We start from the raw sequence: 19,500 nt of genomic DNA on the forward strand, positions 1-19,500 counted from the left end.
GTACTGAAGGCCTGATCAGAAGTGATCAATTTTCAGCGATTGGCACCATAGTTTGTAGACTCTATAACTTTCACAAAGACCAAATAATATATACTAATGTGGGTTATTTTTACCAAAGATATGTAGCAGTATAGATTTTGGCCAAAATTTATGACAGAAACAAAGAGGCATTTTTTTCCACAAAATTTACGTATTATTATATTATAGCACAAAAAATAAAAAACCCACTAGTGATTAAATACCACTAAAAGAAAGCTCTATTTGTGTGGAAAAAAGGACGCAAGTTTTATATGGATAGTGTTGGCTGACTGAGTAATTGTCATTCAAATTGTGAGAGCTCTGAAAGCTGAAAATTGGTCTGGTCAGGAAGGGGGTGTAACTGCACTGTATTGAGGTGGTTAAGGCCCTCCTTGCCTGGTCCATGAGTTTTGGTGTGCGGCCGTCTCTTGGCATGTTTGCTGTTGTACTGTGTTTTTTTACATTTGGTTATGATAGATTTAATGGTGTTCCTAGGGATCATCAAAGATTTGGATATTTTTTTCATAACCTAACCCTGACTTGTACTTCTCAACATTGTCCCTTACTTGTTTGGAGAGTTCATTGGTCTTCATGGCAGTGTTTGGTTAGTGGTGCCACTTGCTTAGGTTTTGCAGCCTCTGGGGCCTTTCAAAAAGGTGTGTATAGGTAACGACAGATCGTGTGACACTTAGGTTGCACACAGGTGGACATCATTTCACTAATTATGTGACTTCTGAAGGTAATTGGTTGGAGCAGAGCTTTTTATGGGCTTCATAACAAAGGGGGTGAATACATACGCACATGTCGGTTATCAGTTTTTTGTCTGAAAAATAGTTTTATGTATATATTTTTCTAATTTTACTTCACTAACTTAGACTATTGTGTTCTGATCCATCACATATAATTCAGATTGAAAAAAACATTGAACTAAAGGCTGTAATTTAACAAAATAGGTAAAAAGCCAAGGGGTGAATACTTTTGCAAGGCACTGTACATGGTAGCCAATCGGCTTCTAACCACAGCTTGTTCAAAAAGCCTGGAAGCTGATTGGTTTCTAAGCAGAGCTCCACCAGATTTTGCACACTCCAGTTTCAGTAAATCAATCCCATTGTGTTTCAGACACTCAGTGCAAGTAATGTAATGCTGAAGAAAGCTTTGTCCCATTTACCATCCTGATCTTATCCTTAACCTAAATTGAGCTTTTTAATCATTGAGTCAGACAAATACCAAAAGTACAACTCATCCTTCTATGCCCTTAAGTCACCTCTCTGAACAAGATCTGCATTGTTAACATCACTTTTTCTATTTCAATTTGGAATTGTGGAAAACTTGTGCCCTGTTTTGGCCTTTAGCAGACCCCTGTGCTGTGTATATGGAAGATTATTTTTTTTTTCTTTCTGCGTGTTTTATGTGTAATAAGTAAGCGGATGGCACATGGGAATTGATCAGTTGAGAACATATGTAGACTTCTATTACAAGATTAATGAGCAAAGCCACAATGAAGTCACATGACCTGTGAATTATATTCTGCCTGACAACAGGCTCCTATCAGCCAAACACGGTTGATCCTTGAATGACATCATCTTCCTCAAATAAGTGGTTGGTTAGGAATGAACAACTTGATGCAAATGCTTTTCTGCTTAAGATGTTGTGGAATTTGTGTCGTTTTTTTTTCTCCTGGATGTGTGAAATATTAGGAATTAATTAGCGGCTTGTGCATGCTTTATCCTAACAAACTATAACCTGTTTTAGCACTGGTAACACTTCAGTTGTGTCAAGAGAACTAAAGCTAGGAACACAGCAGTCTAATTCAAAACTGATCACTGATTAAGAGTAAAAAAAATCCAAAATTACTCCTACCCCACTGCCGATCTTGTTCAGTAGAAGAGTGGAGCTGTTAGCCCTTGCTTGATTCACCATCTATTGCTATGGAGGATGAATGTTGCCAATGCCATTTCAGCTTGGCAAAGCTTGTCTAGGGCTTCCACTACTGACGCATTGAATACATGTTTCTGGATAACGCTATACTGTGTATATTTCTGCTGTCTGTTTTGGATCCGATAACTGCAAAGCCATTTTTTTTGCCACAACTTTCTCTTGGGAGGACTTTGTATTTGACAAGTCCTAAGGCTGCGTATCTAACATTTTAACACTATCTGCATGTGGATTCTTTCTGTATCCGTAACTTAAGCATGGATAGCAAGCGCATGTTTGCTAGTGGTGGCGCCATGCCAGGGCTTAAATCCAGGCCTTCTGGAATACTAGAAAGAATGATATATATAATATATTTATATATATATATATATATATATATATATATATATATATATATATATATATATATATATATATATATATATATATATATATATATATATATATATATATATATATATATATAAAATTAAAAAATACACACAGCAGCCACCAGTTTTCATATGGTCTAGACTTGATTGATATGTAAGTACTTAGTGGGATGAGTTTTTCTCCCCTCCTTTACATATATAGTCTCCCTTGTGTTTGGTTCTAACTTTTTAAAATATCGTTTGTTTATGCTATTTTACAGACATTGATGTATTTGCACCTGATGATTTGGTAGGAAAACTCAAAACGTGCCTCAGGCCAATTTTGAATGCACCATTTTATTTATTTTTTTAATGGTTTTATTTCATCCACTCCCAAGCTACCCCACCATGCTGCTTTTCAAGTGATTCTTTACTAAGGACAATTGTCTGATACCGCAATGTCATCTCCAAGTTGCTATGATTCTCTAGTCAATAATATGTGATTTGTTATGCTTATTTACTATGTACAGTATCTCACAAAAGTGAGTACATCCCTCACATTTTTGGAAATATTTTATTATATCTTTTCATGCGAAGACACTGAACACTGAATAAATTATACTTTGCTACAATGTAAAGTAGTGAGTGTACAGCTTATAGAACAGTGAATATTTCCTGTCCCCTCAAAATAACAACACACAGCCATTAATGTCTAAACCGTTGGCAACAAAAGTGAGTACACCCCTAAGTAAAAATGTCCAAATTGGGCCCAGTTCGCCATTTTCCCTACCCCCAGGGTCATGTGACCTTGTTAGTGTTACAAGGTCTCAGGTGTGAACGAGGAGCAGGTGTGTTAAATTTGTTATGGCTCTCACTCTTACTGGTCACTGGAAGTTCAAAATGGCACCTCATGGCAATGAACTCTCTGAGGATCTGGAAAAAAAAGAATTGTTGCTGTACATAAATATGGGCTTATCTGTAAGATTGCTAAGCCCCTGAAACTGAGGTATAGCACAGTGGCCGATTCCGTACAGCGGTTTAGTAGGACAGGTTCCACCCAGGACAGGCCTCGCCATGGTCGACCAAAGAAGTCAATTACACATGCTCAGGGTCATATCCAGTGGTTGTCTTTGGGAAATAGATATGAGTGCTGCCAGCATTGCTGCAGAGGTTGAAGGGGTGGGAAGTCAGCCTGTCAGTCCTCAGACCATACGCCACACACTGCATCAAATTGGTCTACATGGCTGTCTCCTAGAAGCCCAAGACGACCTGGACCCTCCCCAGCCTTTGAATGGACCATGACAGAATTTGCACGGTGATTTAACTATTCTTCCTATCACTCTGCTTTCTCTATCAGCATGTTTCTGTTCAGTACTTGAATGGGTTGGCTCCACGTACTGCTTTACTCTCTCACAAGCCAGCCCTACTGTACCAGGACTGTAAGAGGCTTATTCCAGGTCACATTTAGATACTTGCACAAAAAATAAAATGATGTATTAATGTATACAGGCCTGGATCTGTATGCATACTTTATATCTGTGTAGAATTTAGCTTTTAAATTGGCTTAGGATAAGATAATAGCTTGTCAACATGTGGTAAATACAGGGGGTTCACATGATCTACATGCAATACGTGTTGTAACGCCTTGGCATGGTTGTATTGAATATATTGCTTATTATTGAGAAGGGTGGAAGATGCATCAACAGGGCATGACACAGAGCCAAGATGAAGAGTCCATTTCTTTCAAGTGTATGTAAGCCTAGCAGTGAGCCTCGTATTTGCTCCTGTTAGTGTGTTAAATATGCAATTGAAAGCGTTTTGTAATCTGTGAAAAAATAAATAAAATGGAATGATCGTCAGAAATTTTGAGCAGTCACGTGCACACTTTGTGCCATCAGAAGGTGGGGGGTGGCAACAGTTCCATTGCAATCAGAAGCATTGGGCATCCAGGGTACATGCGCTGCATCTCTTGCCTATTGCCCCAGGTGCTGATGCTACTGCCACCCATGCTGTTTGATGTCATGATAGTTTTGTACAGATGAGGGCAGTATTAAATGGGGCACAACCCATTATACAGCCCCTTCCCCTGGAGTAATTACTTTACTCCTGACCCCTGCACTTTGTACAGAACACCTGAACTCGGCGCTCTGATCATTGGGCTGGCAATTCCCCTCCTCTCTTCCCCTGCACAGATAGGCTGCACTGGGGGGCACAGATACATTTGGTGTTAATATTTTTATAACTTCTGCATAAAACATTTTGGTGTAATTTAATGAGAAAATTTGAGGTTGTATTAAGGGGGCAGGGTAGGGGTTGGGTGACTGGTGGCGGGTAATCTTTGAGGCTCAGGACTTGTAATTTTGAGCCCTGGTGTACGTAATGTGTGACTGTAAATAGTACCTGGACTTTTCGGGGGAATCATGAGAACTTCAGAATTTATGCTGCACTGGCTCAGACGCCCATGTGCAAGAAGCCTTGCATTTAATTTGTACCAAAGCAATGCATGCTAAATTGTTCAAATATTCTGAACAACCAGTAATTACACTTTTAAAATAACCATATCTATAGACATTGGAGAGAGATTTATTTTCAAATAAAAAAAAAAAACTGTGGTATGTTAACACACAGATGTTGCCAAGTTGTTAGAAACCAAACTTTAGGTTGGATTCACATCTCTGCAGGTGGAGTAGTGTATGGGCTGTCCTACATGCAGAATATGTTGCAAGTCTGAACCTAGTTTGAGTCTTTGATGTCTTCTTTGAGAATGAATTTTACATTACAAAACAACTAGAGAGGTGAATGGGGGATTATTTTCAAGTTCATTTATTACTGCTTGTTTCATCCATAGTCTGGGCATAGATAAACTTTAAAGTGCACTTTGCAGTAAATTGTGAGGTTTGCCTGCACAGTTTAGGCCTCGCCCTCTGTATAAATTACTAGCAGTAGGTCCAAAATGTACGTGAAGAAGAAAAAATGTAGGATCTACTCTCTTCCACACAATCGTTCATGACATCACTGTTCTTCCAGGAAGATTCTTGGTGAATGCAGTGGGGGTGAAATCCTGTTAATTGTGTGCTAGCATAAGAACATGACATCAGGTGCCACAGATGGAAGAGGGTATAAGACCAGTATGAATCAAACCTCTCTTTACAGGCATGTTTTGGATCTACTACCTACTAGGGATGTATGCAGGGGAAAGGGGCCCAGACAGTACTAGCAGATCTTGGGCTTTATAGGGCATGCCCCTATAAAGGTAGATATTTATCATGTACTATCCAATTTGTTCTTTGTCACAAAAATGTAAACATCACAAGCAGGTAGTGTACACAATAAAAGGAATGTAAACCCTAATGCCCTGTGCACACAGTCGGATTTTCCGACGGAAAATGTGCGATCGGATCATGTTGTTGGAAAATCCAACCGTGTGTGGGCTCCATCTGACTTTTTCTGTCGGATTTTGAGAGTAGTATCTAAAATTTTCCGACAACAAAATCCGATCGCATAAATTCAGATCATGTGTAGACAATTCCAACGGACAGTGCCACGCATGCTCAGAATAAACTAAGACGAAAGCTGTTGGCTACTGGCCCGTTTATAGTCCTGACGTATGTGTTTGATGTCACCTCGTTCAGAACGATCGCAAATTCCAACAACTTTGTGCGACCGTGTGTATGCAACACAAGTTTCGGCCAAAATCCATCAGAAAAAATCAGACGGATTTTGTGGTCGGAATGTCTGACCACGTGTACAGGGCATTACCCTAACAAGGGATTTGTAAACCCTAACAAGGAATTTCTCTTATTTGGGTCTTTATATTAGATCTGCCTTAAGTTATATCTGTTCTAGAAGTGCAAAAAAAATGCCGGAATCTTGTGAGCTTATAACTACTTGTACTCTCTAATGCTTGTAGTACCACGCTAAGCAAAAAGGAAAGTGTGTTTTATGTAGTCCTCTGACTAAGCCCTGTTGGGAGGGGCAAAACATGTCATAGGACGTGGAGTGGTGCAAGGCTACGATCAACCTATACATATTAACCTCTTAAACTGGACAGGGTTGAACATCAATTTATTTTTTTAAATGTATACTTGTACTCTCTGCCTGTTCTGACTGGTATCACTTAACATTTTTCTCAGCTCCCTGTGTTTCAGATCACCTCCCCCTTAGGTTATGCAGCTGTGAAGAGGGGAGGTGTTCTGTAATTTCTGTCCTGAAGGTGACAACACTGCACCTCTGTAGATGCAAAAAAAGTGTTGTCAGCCTAGGATAGGACACCTTAGTCTTCTATCGAGATGGGGTCCTGCACTGCAGCGTGTAAGCATTTCAAAAATACCTTTTAAGCATACAGTAAAAGAACATGTATAAAGTCTGACTCTTGGTTTTCTAGTACATGGACATAATGACTACTTTCATTTGTATGTATCCAGCAATGCTAACCAATCAGCTGCTCCAAAAGCACCAATATTAAAGCAGAGCAAAAGCCAAGAATAAGAATTCTTTTCAGAAAGTGTCCCAATAGCCCACAAGAATGGTAACGGCTGAGTTTAAGAGCAGACCTCCTTTTGGACTGTGAGGTCAGGTCTTATTTTAGGGCCTGGCTAGCAGCCAGTGAATATGCTCACTTGGTGTATCCTAAGAATTCTCCCACAGGGAATAAAGTATAGACTTTATCCTTAACACAGAAAATCACTGCATGCCCACTTTTTCTGGATTCATCATGACATTCTCCCAGGATGTATTTTGGGCTGAGTCTATTTCTAGCCAAGATATGGAAGCAAGAACAGCACTGGAGACGGACTCATAAATAGCATGCCTGGCAACCCTGAACTCAAGATCAGTATCCAGAGATTGATTTGTCCATTTGAGATTAAGCAACATGCCAAATCCTTGTATACACAGAATCCCACATTCTTTACCCTTCCCAGCAGTCAGGCTTGTAGCACTTTCTGTGATCAGCCATAAGTATTCTGGATCGAACACTGCTGATCATCTTTCTTTGTTCTGAGCATATGGGCACTGGACTAGTCCAATGCAGCAGTAAGGTGCACCAAGGACCCAAGACTGGTTTAGCTCATCAAGCTACCAGCGCAAGATGTGTACATTAGGCACTAATTAGAGAAACCTGTACTGAAAGAATGAATAGGTCTCCCAAATGGAAAGGCTGGCCTGCCACCAATGGCCTCCATATAAAATATTACTGCCCTGCCTGTGTCTGAACTGGGCTTTTGGAGTCTGACACCCCCCCTCCCCCCCCCCAAAAAAAAGTTGAAGTCATAGGAAAGTCAGAACTCCTGATTTGAATACTTGTAGTGGTTCAGAATACCCGCTGACATGTTTTTTTTTTTTTTTTTTTCACATCTGCAAGGCAAAAGGCATAATGAGCTAGTATGCACTGCATACTAATTCATTATGAAATACTTACCTTAGAACAAGCCCCTGACATCTCACCCGATACACGCTGAGGGAGCTGACATGTTCCCTAGGCGTGTCTTCGCTGGAGCCGCGAGATCCGTAGGTAAAAGTTCAAATTAAAACTCACCAAACATTCTATTGAATTAAACCAATACTGGATGATTAGTGGAAAACCCTGATGTAAGGACATCACAAGGAAGCAGTCTATGGAAGATCTATGTGAGGCTGGCTATATTCGGATGTTTGGTGAGTTTAAACCCCAGAGGGGAGTGTCGCACGTGTGGAGGGATTTGGTGATTGGTGCACAGTTTACGGACAACATTGAGATCACCAATTGTGTTCACTGTGGACACTTTCATCACCATCTGATACTGCTGTCTGGTGTTTGTTGTTATCATTTTTATCACCATGTCAAATGGACATTTGTTAGTCTGGCTATTTTAGTATTGTCTGGAGCGCTGCTCATAATGAATTTTTTTTCTGATACTATTTTAGTATTGGGTATATTTATCATATGGAAAGAAACAGTAAAGTTAGCCCAAATTTTTTTTATATTGTGAAAGACGTTATGTCGAGTAAATTGATACCCAAAATGTTAGGCTTCAAAATTTTGCCCGCTATAATATATATATATATATATATATATATATATATATATATATATATATATATATATATATATATATATATATATATATATATATATAAAATTTCCCTTTTATAATCACATTCCCTTTGTCCTTAGCTAAATAAGAGCTGCGGGAAGTAGCAGCAGTACACTGAGGATCCCAGTGAATGACTGTGTGGGGTGGGGGGAGGCATGTTAGGACAAGTCTGATCACTGGAGAACTGACTGACGGTGTGCTCTCCTGCTTAGCGTGGTCAGTTTTTAATAAGAAAGCAGATAGACTGACAGGAACACCAGGGATTTCACACAAGGAAATAAAACAAAGAGAACAGGATATGTTCTCATAAAAGTACATGGTACAGCAGACACATATCAGAAAAATGAAGTATTGGGGTAACAAACACATTAAGCTGGCCATAATTGTTTTGTTTTTTGTTGTTCAGCCAATTGGCTAAACAAACAAAAAAAAAACTGAACCAATTTCCTCAATGCATGCAAGGATGGGGGAAATCGGATCAGTCCCCCCACTGTCAGAATACACTGATCAGTGCTGCAGCTTTGATTGAAGCAGAATTTTTTGCTGAACATGCTGAATTTCGATCCATCTATTGCCAGCTTTATGGTAAGGAAAAATAACAGCCAAGTGTCTTTAAAAGGATATCTAGGAAGTATCAGTGTATATATTATACCAGTACAAATTTCCTTTAAGGTAAAGTAGATCTAAGGTCCAAATTTTGGTTTCCAATTTCAATAGAGCGTAATTAAAACCAGTTATGTATTGTCCAAATGTGTCCATATGGGGAATTTCCCCTTGCTTCGTGTCATTTAAACACAACAGGAATGAGAAAATCTCTCTAAAGTGAGAGAAATCCATTCCAGGCGATTTCCCCTCTATTCTGGTTTTTAATACATTTTTAACAAAATTGTCTCAAAATATGAATTTTTAGGCCTCATGCACACGAGACGCAGTTAAACGCGCGTTCAGATGCAGTTGGACAGTTTTTTCAACTGCACCTGAACTCATTCAATGTTATCCTATGTGTCCATGCACACAGTCTCGTTTTTTTGCGTTTATATGCAGTTGCGTTTAATCTCGTTTTTCCAGAAGCAAAAAAATGCGTTCAGAGACAAAAATTTCTGCGTTTCAGACGCAAAACGGGGCTAAACGCGGCTAAACGCGGCTGAACGCGGCAACCGCGTTTAGCCGCGTTTGCGTTTATATGCGTTTTTAAAGGAACCCAATTTTTGGTACCTGAAAATTCTGAAATATGATTTAAACTCATAGAAAACAATAAAAAATGTTAGGAAAAAGTTGTAATTACTTTATATAATTCATAGAGTGTATTTACTTTGTGACACAATCCCATAATATCTCTAGTGTTTCCATTAGCTTGTACAATGAGGAATTCCTTCACTTCTTTGCCCCAAATACTCATCCAATTTCTAATCTAATCAGTGGCTCCACCTAGTCTGGCCAAGCCATAGCATTGTCATAGAAAAACTTAATGTCTAGTCAGCCCCCCTCCCCCACCATGTTTCCATGTAGAACACACATCCTTCATGAAACTGAAACTTTTTTCCACAAGCCACCCCCCTTCCCCCAAGCTAGGCTTGTCCACACCTTGGATTGCCATCTTTGAAGACACATCTCCTACACCTTGGATTGCCAGCTTTGAAGAAACATCTCCTAAAAAATGACTTCTGATGTGAGCCAAAACAACTTGATTGAAGTAATTCAAAATTATGTACAATTATGGGACAAATCCCATGAATTGTACCCTGACCGGATTGCCAAACAGAGGACATGGGAAAATTTGGCCAAAGACTTGACCCCAAACTGGGAAGACCTCTCCAGATCCCAGCAAGAAACTCGAGGTAAGTTCAATCTATATTTGGTCAAAATTTTGGGGTATGTTAATTTGTATTTTCAGTTTTTAAGTTGATTTTTAATCATTGCACAGTGGCATCATTTCAAAAAAGATGGAGATCTTTGGCCGACAGAGTAAAGAGAGATCTAAAAAAAGAAAAAGAATCAAACCGCAGTGGAGCCCAATCCACCTACAAAACCCACCCCTTGACTGTTCAATTGTCTTTTTTGAGGGACAGTTTAATTTCAAGAGCGTAAGTAAACTTAAATTTATTTATCAATTTATATTATTTTGTAACATTAATTTTTTTTTAAAAAGTAAAATTTTAAAAATTTTAACTTGAGATCTAAATTCTTAATTTTTTTATTTTAATATATGTTATTTCTATTTTTAATTTTTCTATTATAATTTTTTCGGTATATTTTTTGTACAATTTTCTCTATTTTTTGTGTTTAAAATAGATTCTAATACATTTTAAATTTTTTTATTTTTTGAAGATAAATTTTAGACTGGATAATATAATATCCGTTAATATATTAAATTTAATTGTCAGATAATTGTGTTTAGTATGCATGTATGTATGTATTTATGTATGCATCTCAAACCACTGTCCCTCTCCATCACCCCCTCCTCTTCTCATATTCTATCTCACTCAGCCTGTCTCACTCCCTCCTCCATCTTTATTTCATTCAGTGCCTCTCCACCCCCCTCTCTCCCTCTGCTATTCTACTCCCTCTCCCCCCCTCTCACTCCCTCCTCCCTTAGTTCAGTCACTGCCTTTCCACCTCTCTCTCTCTCTCCCTCTGATCTTCTCACTCACTCACTCTAGTCCCCTCACCCTCCCCCTTCTTTCTTCATACACCTCTCCTCCTGGTCCTCCTTTCTCTCCATCTCCCATCCATTAACCTTTAAGTTATGTTAGGGGTCAGTGCTTAAGGGTGACAGTAAGGAAAGGGCATTGGTTATAGCTAAGGTCAAGGTTAAAGGGTTAGGGATTATGATTCGGTCCGGTGGTTATGGAGTATGGGTAGTGCTGAGGGTTATCAAATAGGGATTAGTGTTAGCAGGTAGGATTTTAGTTACCAAATAGGGGTTACTGTTACCAAATCGGGGTTAGGGTTAGCAATTGTGGTTTAGGGTTAGGGTTATCAATTTCGGTTTAGGGTTAGCAATTAGGGTTAGGGATAGTGTCAGCAATTAGGGTTTATGGTTACCAAATCGGGGTTAGGGTTATCAATTGGGGTTTAGGGTTAGGGTTAGCAATTGTGGTTTAGAGTTAGGGTTATCATTTTCGGTTTAGGGTTAGCAATTAGGGTTAGGGATAGTGTCAGCAATTAGGGTTTATGGTTACCAAATCGGGGTTAGGGTTAGCAATTGGGGTTTAGGGTTAGGGTTATCAATTTCGGTTTAGGGTTAGCAATTAGGGTTAGGGTTAGTGTCAGCAATTAGGGTTTATGGTTACCAAATCGGGGTTAGGGTTAGCAATTGGGGTTTAGGGTTAGGGTTATCAATTTCGGTTTAGGGTTAGCAATTAGGGTTAGGGTTAGTGTCAGCAATTAGGGTTTATGGTTACCAAATCGGGGTTAGGGTTAGCAATTGGGGTTTAGGGTTGGGGTTATCAATTTCGGTTTAGGGTTAGCAATTAGGGTTAGGGTTAGTGTCAGCAATTAGGGTTTATGGTTACCAAATCGGGGTTAGGGTTATCAATTGGGGTTTAGGGTTAGGGTTAGCAATTGTGGTTTAGGGTTAGGGTTATCAATTTCGGTTTAGGGTTAGCAATTAGGGTTAGGGATAGTGTCAGCAATTAGGGTTTATGGTTACCAAATCGGGGTTAGGGTTATCAATTGGGGTTTAGGGTTAGGGTTATCAATTTAGGTTTAGGGTTATTAATTAGGGTTAGGGTTAGTGTCAGCAATTAGGGTTTATGGTTACCAAATCGGGGTTAGGTTTAGCAATTGGGGTTTAGGGTTAGCAATTGTGGTTTAGGGTTAGGGTTATCAATTTCGGTTTAGGGTTAGCAATTAGGGTTAGGGTTAGTGTCAGCAATTAGGGTTTATGGTTACCAAATCGGGGTTAGGGTTAGCAATTGGGGTTTAGGGTTGGGGTTATCAATTTCGGTTTAGGGTTAGCAATTAGGGTTAGGGTTAGTGTCAGCAATTAGGGTTTATGGTTACCAAATCGGGGTTAGGGTTAGCAATTGGGGTTTAGGGTTGGGGTTATCAATTTCGGTTTAGGGTTAGCAATTAGGGTTAGGGTTAGTGTCAGCAATTAGGGTTTATGGTTACCAAATCGGGGTTAGGGTTATCAATTGGGGTTTAGGGTTAGGGTTAGCAATTGTGGTTTAGGGTTAGGGTTATCAATTTCGGTTTAGGGTTAGCAATTAGGGTTAGGGATAGTGTCAGCAATTAGGGTTTATGGTTACCAAATCGGGGTTAGGGTTATCAATTGGGGTTTAGGGTTAGGGTTATCAATTTAGGTTTAGGGTTATTAATTAGGGTTAGGGTTAGTGTCAGCAATTAGGGTTTATGGTTACCAAATCGGGGTTAGGTTTAGCAATTGGGGTTTAGGGTTATCAATTGTGGTTTAGGGTTAGGGTTATCAATTTCGGTTTAGGGTTAGCAATTAGGGTTAGGGTTAGTGTCAGCAATTAGGGTTTATGGTTACCAAATCGGGGTTAGGGTTAGCAATTGGGGTTTAGGGTTGGGGTTATCAATTTCGGTTTAGGGTTAGCAATTAGGGTTAGGGTTAGTGTCAGCAATTAGGGTTTATGGTTACCAAATCGGGGTTAGGGTTAGCAATTGGGGTTTAGGGTTGGGGTTATCAATTTCGGTTTAGGGTTAGCAATTAGGGTTAGGGTTAGTGTCAGCAATTAGGGTTTATGGTTACCAAATCGGGGTTAGGGTTAGCAATTGGGGTTTAGGGTTAGGGTTATCAATTTCGGTTTAGGGTTAGCAATTAGGGTTAGGGTTAGTGTCAGCAATTAGGGTTTATGGTTACCAAATCGGGGTTAGGGTTAGCAATTGGGGTTTAGGGTTGGGGTTATCAATTTCGGTTTAGGGTTAGCAATTAGGGTTAGGGTTAGTGTCAGCAATTAGGGTTTATGGTTACCAAATCGGGGTTAGGGTTAGCAATTGGGGTTTAGGGTTAGGGTTATCAATTTCGGTTTAGGGTTAGCAATTAGGGTTAGGGTTAGTGTCAGCAATTAGGGTTTATGGTTACCAAATCGGGGTTAGGGTTAGCAATTGGGGTTTAGGGTTGGGGTTATCAATTTCGGTTTAGGGTTAGCAATTAGGGTTAGGGTTAGTGTCAGCAATTAGGGTTTATGGTTACCAAATCGGGGTTAGGTTTAGCAATTGGGGTTTAGGGTTAGGGTTATCAATTTCGGTTTAGGGTTAGCAATTAGGGTTAGGGTTAGTGTCAGCAATTAGGGTTTATGGTTACAAACTTGGGGTTAGGGTTAGCAATTAGGGATAGTTTTTGGTTTAATTTCGGGCTTAGGGTTTAGGGTTTGTATTGAGTAGTTGGGTTAGTGTTATGTCTACGTTTTTTTTTTTAGGTTGGTGGGTGGGGGTTTGGTGTTAGGGGTTAGGCTTAGGGTTGTGAAAAATAAAATAATAAAATTTTAAAATGTGCACATGTCTAACTGTACTTAAACCTTATTATTTAAAGGACAACATCCAACATTTCAGAGGATGAAGGCAGTGTCCATCAGGATACAGTAAATGAGATGGAGGATGTGCCAAGTGCATCACAAGCGAGTTTATCTTTGGCTACAGTTCCAATTTCACGCGACCGTGAAACACCGGTTGCTTCTATACAGGTATAACACAACCTATGGTCTCTGATTTTTTATAGAAAAAGAATGTATCATCATTACTTTTGGTCATATAAGTGCAAGATGTATATGTCAATAACTGTATGTATTTTATTTTATTCAAGGGTGATCGCAGTCGATCTCCTGCAAGAAGCAGGCCAAGGGGGCGTCGGTCGCGTGACGTAGACCAGGAACCGACCAGGGTGGAAACCAACATTATTAATTTAGTAGAAGAGCTACGCCAGGAACGACATCGGAGCGATGTCTTCCTGGACCTAAATAATGGGCGCAGTATTTTTTGCCGTAGCCTATATGTAATTCTTGAACAATTGTCTGAAGACCGCGAGCGTCAATGCCGTGAAAACATTTATTGTTATATCGTGGCATGTCTAAATGCAGAAAGACAGTCGCGGCCCCCACCGCCACTGAACATTGTCCAAGGGGGGATGCAGAATACTCCTTTCATGGATATTCCAATCCAACGAGGTTCATCATATAGCCAGGGAGTTACAGGTAACGTCCTACACACACAGAGACCGCCAGCACAATATGCAATGTCGTCAACAATTGGCACACCATTTATGCCACAGACAATGTCCCAGCTCCCACCCCTTCAGCCACGGATGGGTAATCCTTCCCCCGTTGACGAAAGTTCACAGGATAACTACGGGACATATCATAACTTATAATTTAATTATTACAATTTGTTTTTTTTTCCTTTATTGATCATATTATTAGTTAGCACTTTTCACACCCTTTTGCACTAAATTTTTTTGATATTTGCACTGTTTGAAAAAATGTTTGATTTTGAATAAATATTATACTGTTTGCACTTTTTGATTATAATGTATTTTATATTTTGTTTCAATTTTAGATTTTAAATTTTCTTTTAATAAAGAAATAATATTTGAAAATTATGAATTGGTGTCCATAAATATTAGATGTGTGGATAAGTTGAAATGTAATGAAATCTTTTATTTATATACATTTATATATATTTTTGGTGGCTCTATATTTAGAGAAGTGTTACATTATCACATCCTTTGTTTAATCTAAGACATTATAATCCCATAAGGTTTTACGAGATTACAGTATTCATGCCCATTCTCCATAATTTAAAGTGTTTATCGATGGTTATAATACAGTAACCTAGAAATTATATTAAAAAATAATTAGCAAGTGAAACAAAGTAACATGCTTAAATTAAAAAATGTAAATATAATTAAAAATTGGGACAAAGAAAAAATCCTTTATTGAAACTGAATGAACCACAGTAGCATTTTTCAAAAATGTCAATAACTTTGAGCTAGCAATCAGACTAAATATGGGTATCCTGCCAGGGCACGCTACCAACAGGTGAAACAAAGTATTCTGCAAAATTGTTTCGAATGGTCATTGCTCTGGCTGTTGGGCGTAGGTCCATGTATTGAATGTTCTGATTGGTGTTGGGAGGGGCAGGATCTGTGGATATTCTATCATTTTCAATTACAAAGTTATGGAGAACACAGCATGCAAGTACTACTTGGATAGCGTTTTCAACATCTAACTGCATTGTACTTAGTAGTACCCGCCATTTTCCTGCACTTATCCCAAATGCACATTCCACAACGCGTCTTGCACGACTTAGTCTGTAATTGAATATTTTTTCTTGATAACTATGTCCTTGTCCACTGTATGGTCTCATTATATTTTCTGAAAGCCCGAATGCCTCATCAGCCACAATGACAGCAGGTAGTATGGGCTCTGTAGTGTTGGGAAGAGGCCTCCAACCCGGAATTCCAAAGCAACCTTCATGTATTCGACGGCCCATGGACGATTCTCTAAAAATACGAGAATCCCCTTGACTGCCGTATGCTCCAACATCAACACATATAAATTTAGATTTGGCGTCAGCTAGTGCAAGCAACACAATTGAAAAATATTTCTTATAATTAAAGTACATAGAGCCCGACTTTGGTGGCTTTTTGACGCGTACATGTTTGCCGTCCAGTGCTCCAATACAATTTGGGAAGTTAGTTTTTTCCCAAAATTCGTTAATTATGTTCTGCCACATACACTGTGTTGGAACTGGCATTACCTCTCTGTGTAGCACCTCCCAAAGTATAGTGCTGGTTTCTCGTACGACTTTGGAAATAGTGGAAACGCCCATTAAAAAATAATGATGTAGAGATGCATATGATTGACCGGTTGCCAGAAACCTAAATTTTAAAAAATAATAATTTATTAGATATAATGTCTTCATTAATAACAAGGATAAATATATATTTTTTCAATATAATAAAATGAATACTGTATAGACGTGAATCAATGTTTTAAAGCACATTGTTTTGGAGCTGAATATGGCACCATAGGATTATGCTGCAGTCATGCACTTTTCTGCATCAGAGAATCAATTTTTGAGACCCGACTTTGGGGGCCCATATCTTGGGGCCACTTATTGCCAGGAACCCCAAATTCGGTATGCTGACACTGTGGACCTAGGACAACAACATATCCAAATTTGAGGATCCTCTCACTAAGTGGCCCCGAGATAGGGGGCCCTAAAGTAGGGTCTCAAAAATGTCATGCAATTTTCTGCATCAGAGAATGACATTTTGCGACCCGACTTTGGGGGCCCATATCTTGGGGCCACTTATTGCCAGGAACCCCAAATTCGGTATGCTGACACTGTGGACCTAGGACAACAACATATCCAAATTTGAGGATCCTCTCACTAAGTGGCCCCGAGATAGGGGGCCCTAAAGTAGGGTCTCAAAAATGTCATGCACTTTTCTGCATCAGAGAATGACATTTTGCGACCCGACTTTGGGGGCCCATATCTTGGGGCCACTTATTACCAGGAACCCCAAATTCGGTATGCTGACACTGTGGACCTAGGACAACAACATATCCAAATTTGAGGATCCTCTCACTAAGTGGCCCCGAGATAGGGGGCCCTAAAGTAGGGTCTCAAAAATGTCATGCACTTTTCTGCATCAGAGAATGACATTTTGCGACCCGACTTTGGGGGCCCATATCTTGGGGCCACTTATTGCCAGGAACCCCAAATTCGGTATGCTGACACTGTGGACCTAGGACAACAACATATCCAAATTTGAGGATCCTCTCACTAAGTGGCCCCGAGATAGGGGGCCCTAAAGTAGGGTCTCAAAAATGTCATGCACTTTTCTGCATCAGAGAATGACATTTTGCGACCCGACTTTGGGGGCCCATATCTTGGGGCCACTTATTACCAGGAACCCCAAATTCGGTATGCTGACACTGTGGACCTAGGACAACAACATATCCAAATTTGAGGATCCTCTCACTAAGTGGCCCCGAGATAGGGGGCCCTAAAGTAGGGTCTCAAAAATGTCATGCACTTTTCTGCATCAGAGAATGACATTTTGCGACCCGACTTTGGGGGCCCATATCTTGGGGCCACTTATTGCCAGGAACCCCAAATTCGGTATGCTGACACTGTGGACCTAGGACAACAACATATCCAAATTTGAGGATCCTCTCACTAAGTGGCCCCGAGATAGGGGGCCCTAAAGTAGGGTCGCAAAAATGTCATGCACTTTTCTGCATCAGAGAATGACATTTTGCGACCCGACTTTGGGGGCCCATATCTTGGGGCCACTTATTGCCAGGAACCCCAAATTCGGTATGCTGACACTGTGGACCTAGGACAACAACATATCCAAATTTGAGGATCCTCTCACTAAGTGGCCCCGAGATAGGGGGCCCTAAAGTAGGGTCTCAAAAATGTCATGCAATTTTCTGCATCAGAGAATGACATTTTGCGACCCGACTTTGGGGGCCCATATCTTGGGGCCACTTATTGCCAGGAACCCCAAATTCGGTATGCTGACACTGTGGACCTAGGACAACAACATATCCAAATTTGAGGATCCTCTCACTAAGTGGCCCCGAGATAGGGGGCCCTAAAGTAGGGTCTCAAAAATGTCATGCAATTTTCTGCATCAGAGAATGACATTTTGCGACCCGACTTTGGGGGCCCATATCTTGGGGCCACTTATTGCCAGGAACCCCAAATTCGGTATGCTGACACTGTGGACCTAGGACAACAACATATCCAAAGTCGGGTCGCAAAATGTCCTGCACTTTTCTGCATCAAAGATACATGGCCTCAAAGTCAACTGTGACCATCAGCGGCAATATAATTTGGTCATTAGGGTTAGGGTTAGGGTTATTGTTTATGATTTTTTGGTTGGGTTGTTTAGGGTTAGGGTTTGTGTAAGGGATATGGTTAGCTGTTAGGGGTGGGGTTAGTGTTAGGGGTTAGGGTTAGTCTTAGGGGTTAGGTTAGGGTTAGTGTTAGTGTTATTGTTTAGGGGTTAGGGTTAGTCTTAGGGGTTAGGTTAGGGTTAGTGTTAGTGTTATTGTTTAGGGTTAGGATGAATGGTTATTGTTAGGATTATGGATATTTTAATAAGGCATTAAAAAATATAATAATACCATATACTGCAGCAATAAATTTAAATATATTAATCAGTACATATTTGACGATGAAAATATATTAAAAAATTGGTCAAATAAATAGAAAAAAATTATAAAAAATCTAATTAACATACATTTGATTTTTAAAAAATCAATTTGAAAATAGAAAAAAATAATAAAAACATATTAAGATTAAAAAATAAATAATTAACTATTTTAAAATTGTTTTATATTAATATATTGTATGAAAACATGTTAAAAATTGGGAGAATTCAATTTTATAGATTTGAAATAATTGGAAAATTTACTATAAATAGACATAATTTTTTTTTAAAAGGACAGAGAAAGTTTTTAAAGTGTGCATCTATAGATAAATATATTTTTAAAATATATACACATACCTGATCGTTACCAACAGTCGTTCCTCTGGTGACACACTGTTTCTCATATTGGTGTCCACGAATGTCAGACCAGGTCGTACTTTTTCTAAAAGCAGATCAAATGTGACAATGGTCATCCGGCTAAAATTAAAAAACTTGTCGGGGTAGGTACGCAGCTGAACATACATGTTTGTGAAATATCCAAGGGACATTCGCTGTCCCATCAACGGATGGGTCCAATATCGACGAGCTCTGACTCTGGACCTCTCACGAAATTTGCGACGACGTTGCTGTCTCATCAAGAGCAACATCAGGAGCATTTCCTGACATATATTCAATATGGGATCCATTTCAAAATATATACTACAGAAAGAGAGGCAAATGCAAGTGTACAACTGCTCTCTATGCTGCTGCTGCTCACTCTGATCAAAATAGCAGAAATAGTTAAAAAAACATGCTTTGAGAGCTTGGGGAGGGTCTACATGATGTTATCTTTATAAACGCGTTTAAACGCAAACGCGTCTAAACGCGTCTAAACGCGTCTAAACGCGGCATGCAAACGCGGCTAAACGCGCGTTTCTAAACGCGCGTTTCTGCAGAGGTTTCATCTGCGTCTCGTGTGCATGAGGCCTAAGTCTGTGTCACTGCAAATATA

At 39.6% G+C, this 19,500-nt stretch overlaps 2 protein-coding genes across 5 annotated transcripts in view; both read left to right on the top strand.

Moving 5' to 3' along the window:
• Positions 1-19,500, top strand: part of MAP4K4 (mitogen-activated protein kinase kinase kinase kinase 4) — a 271,290-nt gene that overhangs the window by 121,668 nt on the left and 130,122 nt on the right. The window lies entirely within an intron of this gene.
• LOC143983215 (uncharacterized) lies at positions 9,291-14,802 on the top strand. The gene is made up of 4 exons (XM_077482652.1): positions 9,291-10,215; positions 10,302-10,461; positions 13,878-14,028; positions 14,148-14,802. The coding sequence occupies exons 1-4, from the start codon at positions 10,035-10,037 to the stop codon at positions 14,709-14,711; spliced, it is 1,056 nt and encodes a 351-aa protein (XP_077338778.1). The 5' UTR covers positions 9,291-10,034; the 3' UTR covers positions 14,712-14,802.

This window comes from Lithobates pipiens, unplaced genomic scaffold (assembly GCF_037356315.1).
Source record: "Lithobates pipiens isolate NorthernLeopardFrog02 unplaced genomic scaffold, aLitPip1_a1.2 Scaffold_16, whole genome shotgun sequence".
Classification (NCBI taxonomy): domain Eukaryota; kingdom Metazoa; phylum Chordata; class Amphibia; order Anura; family Ranidae; genus Lithobates; species Lithobates pipiens.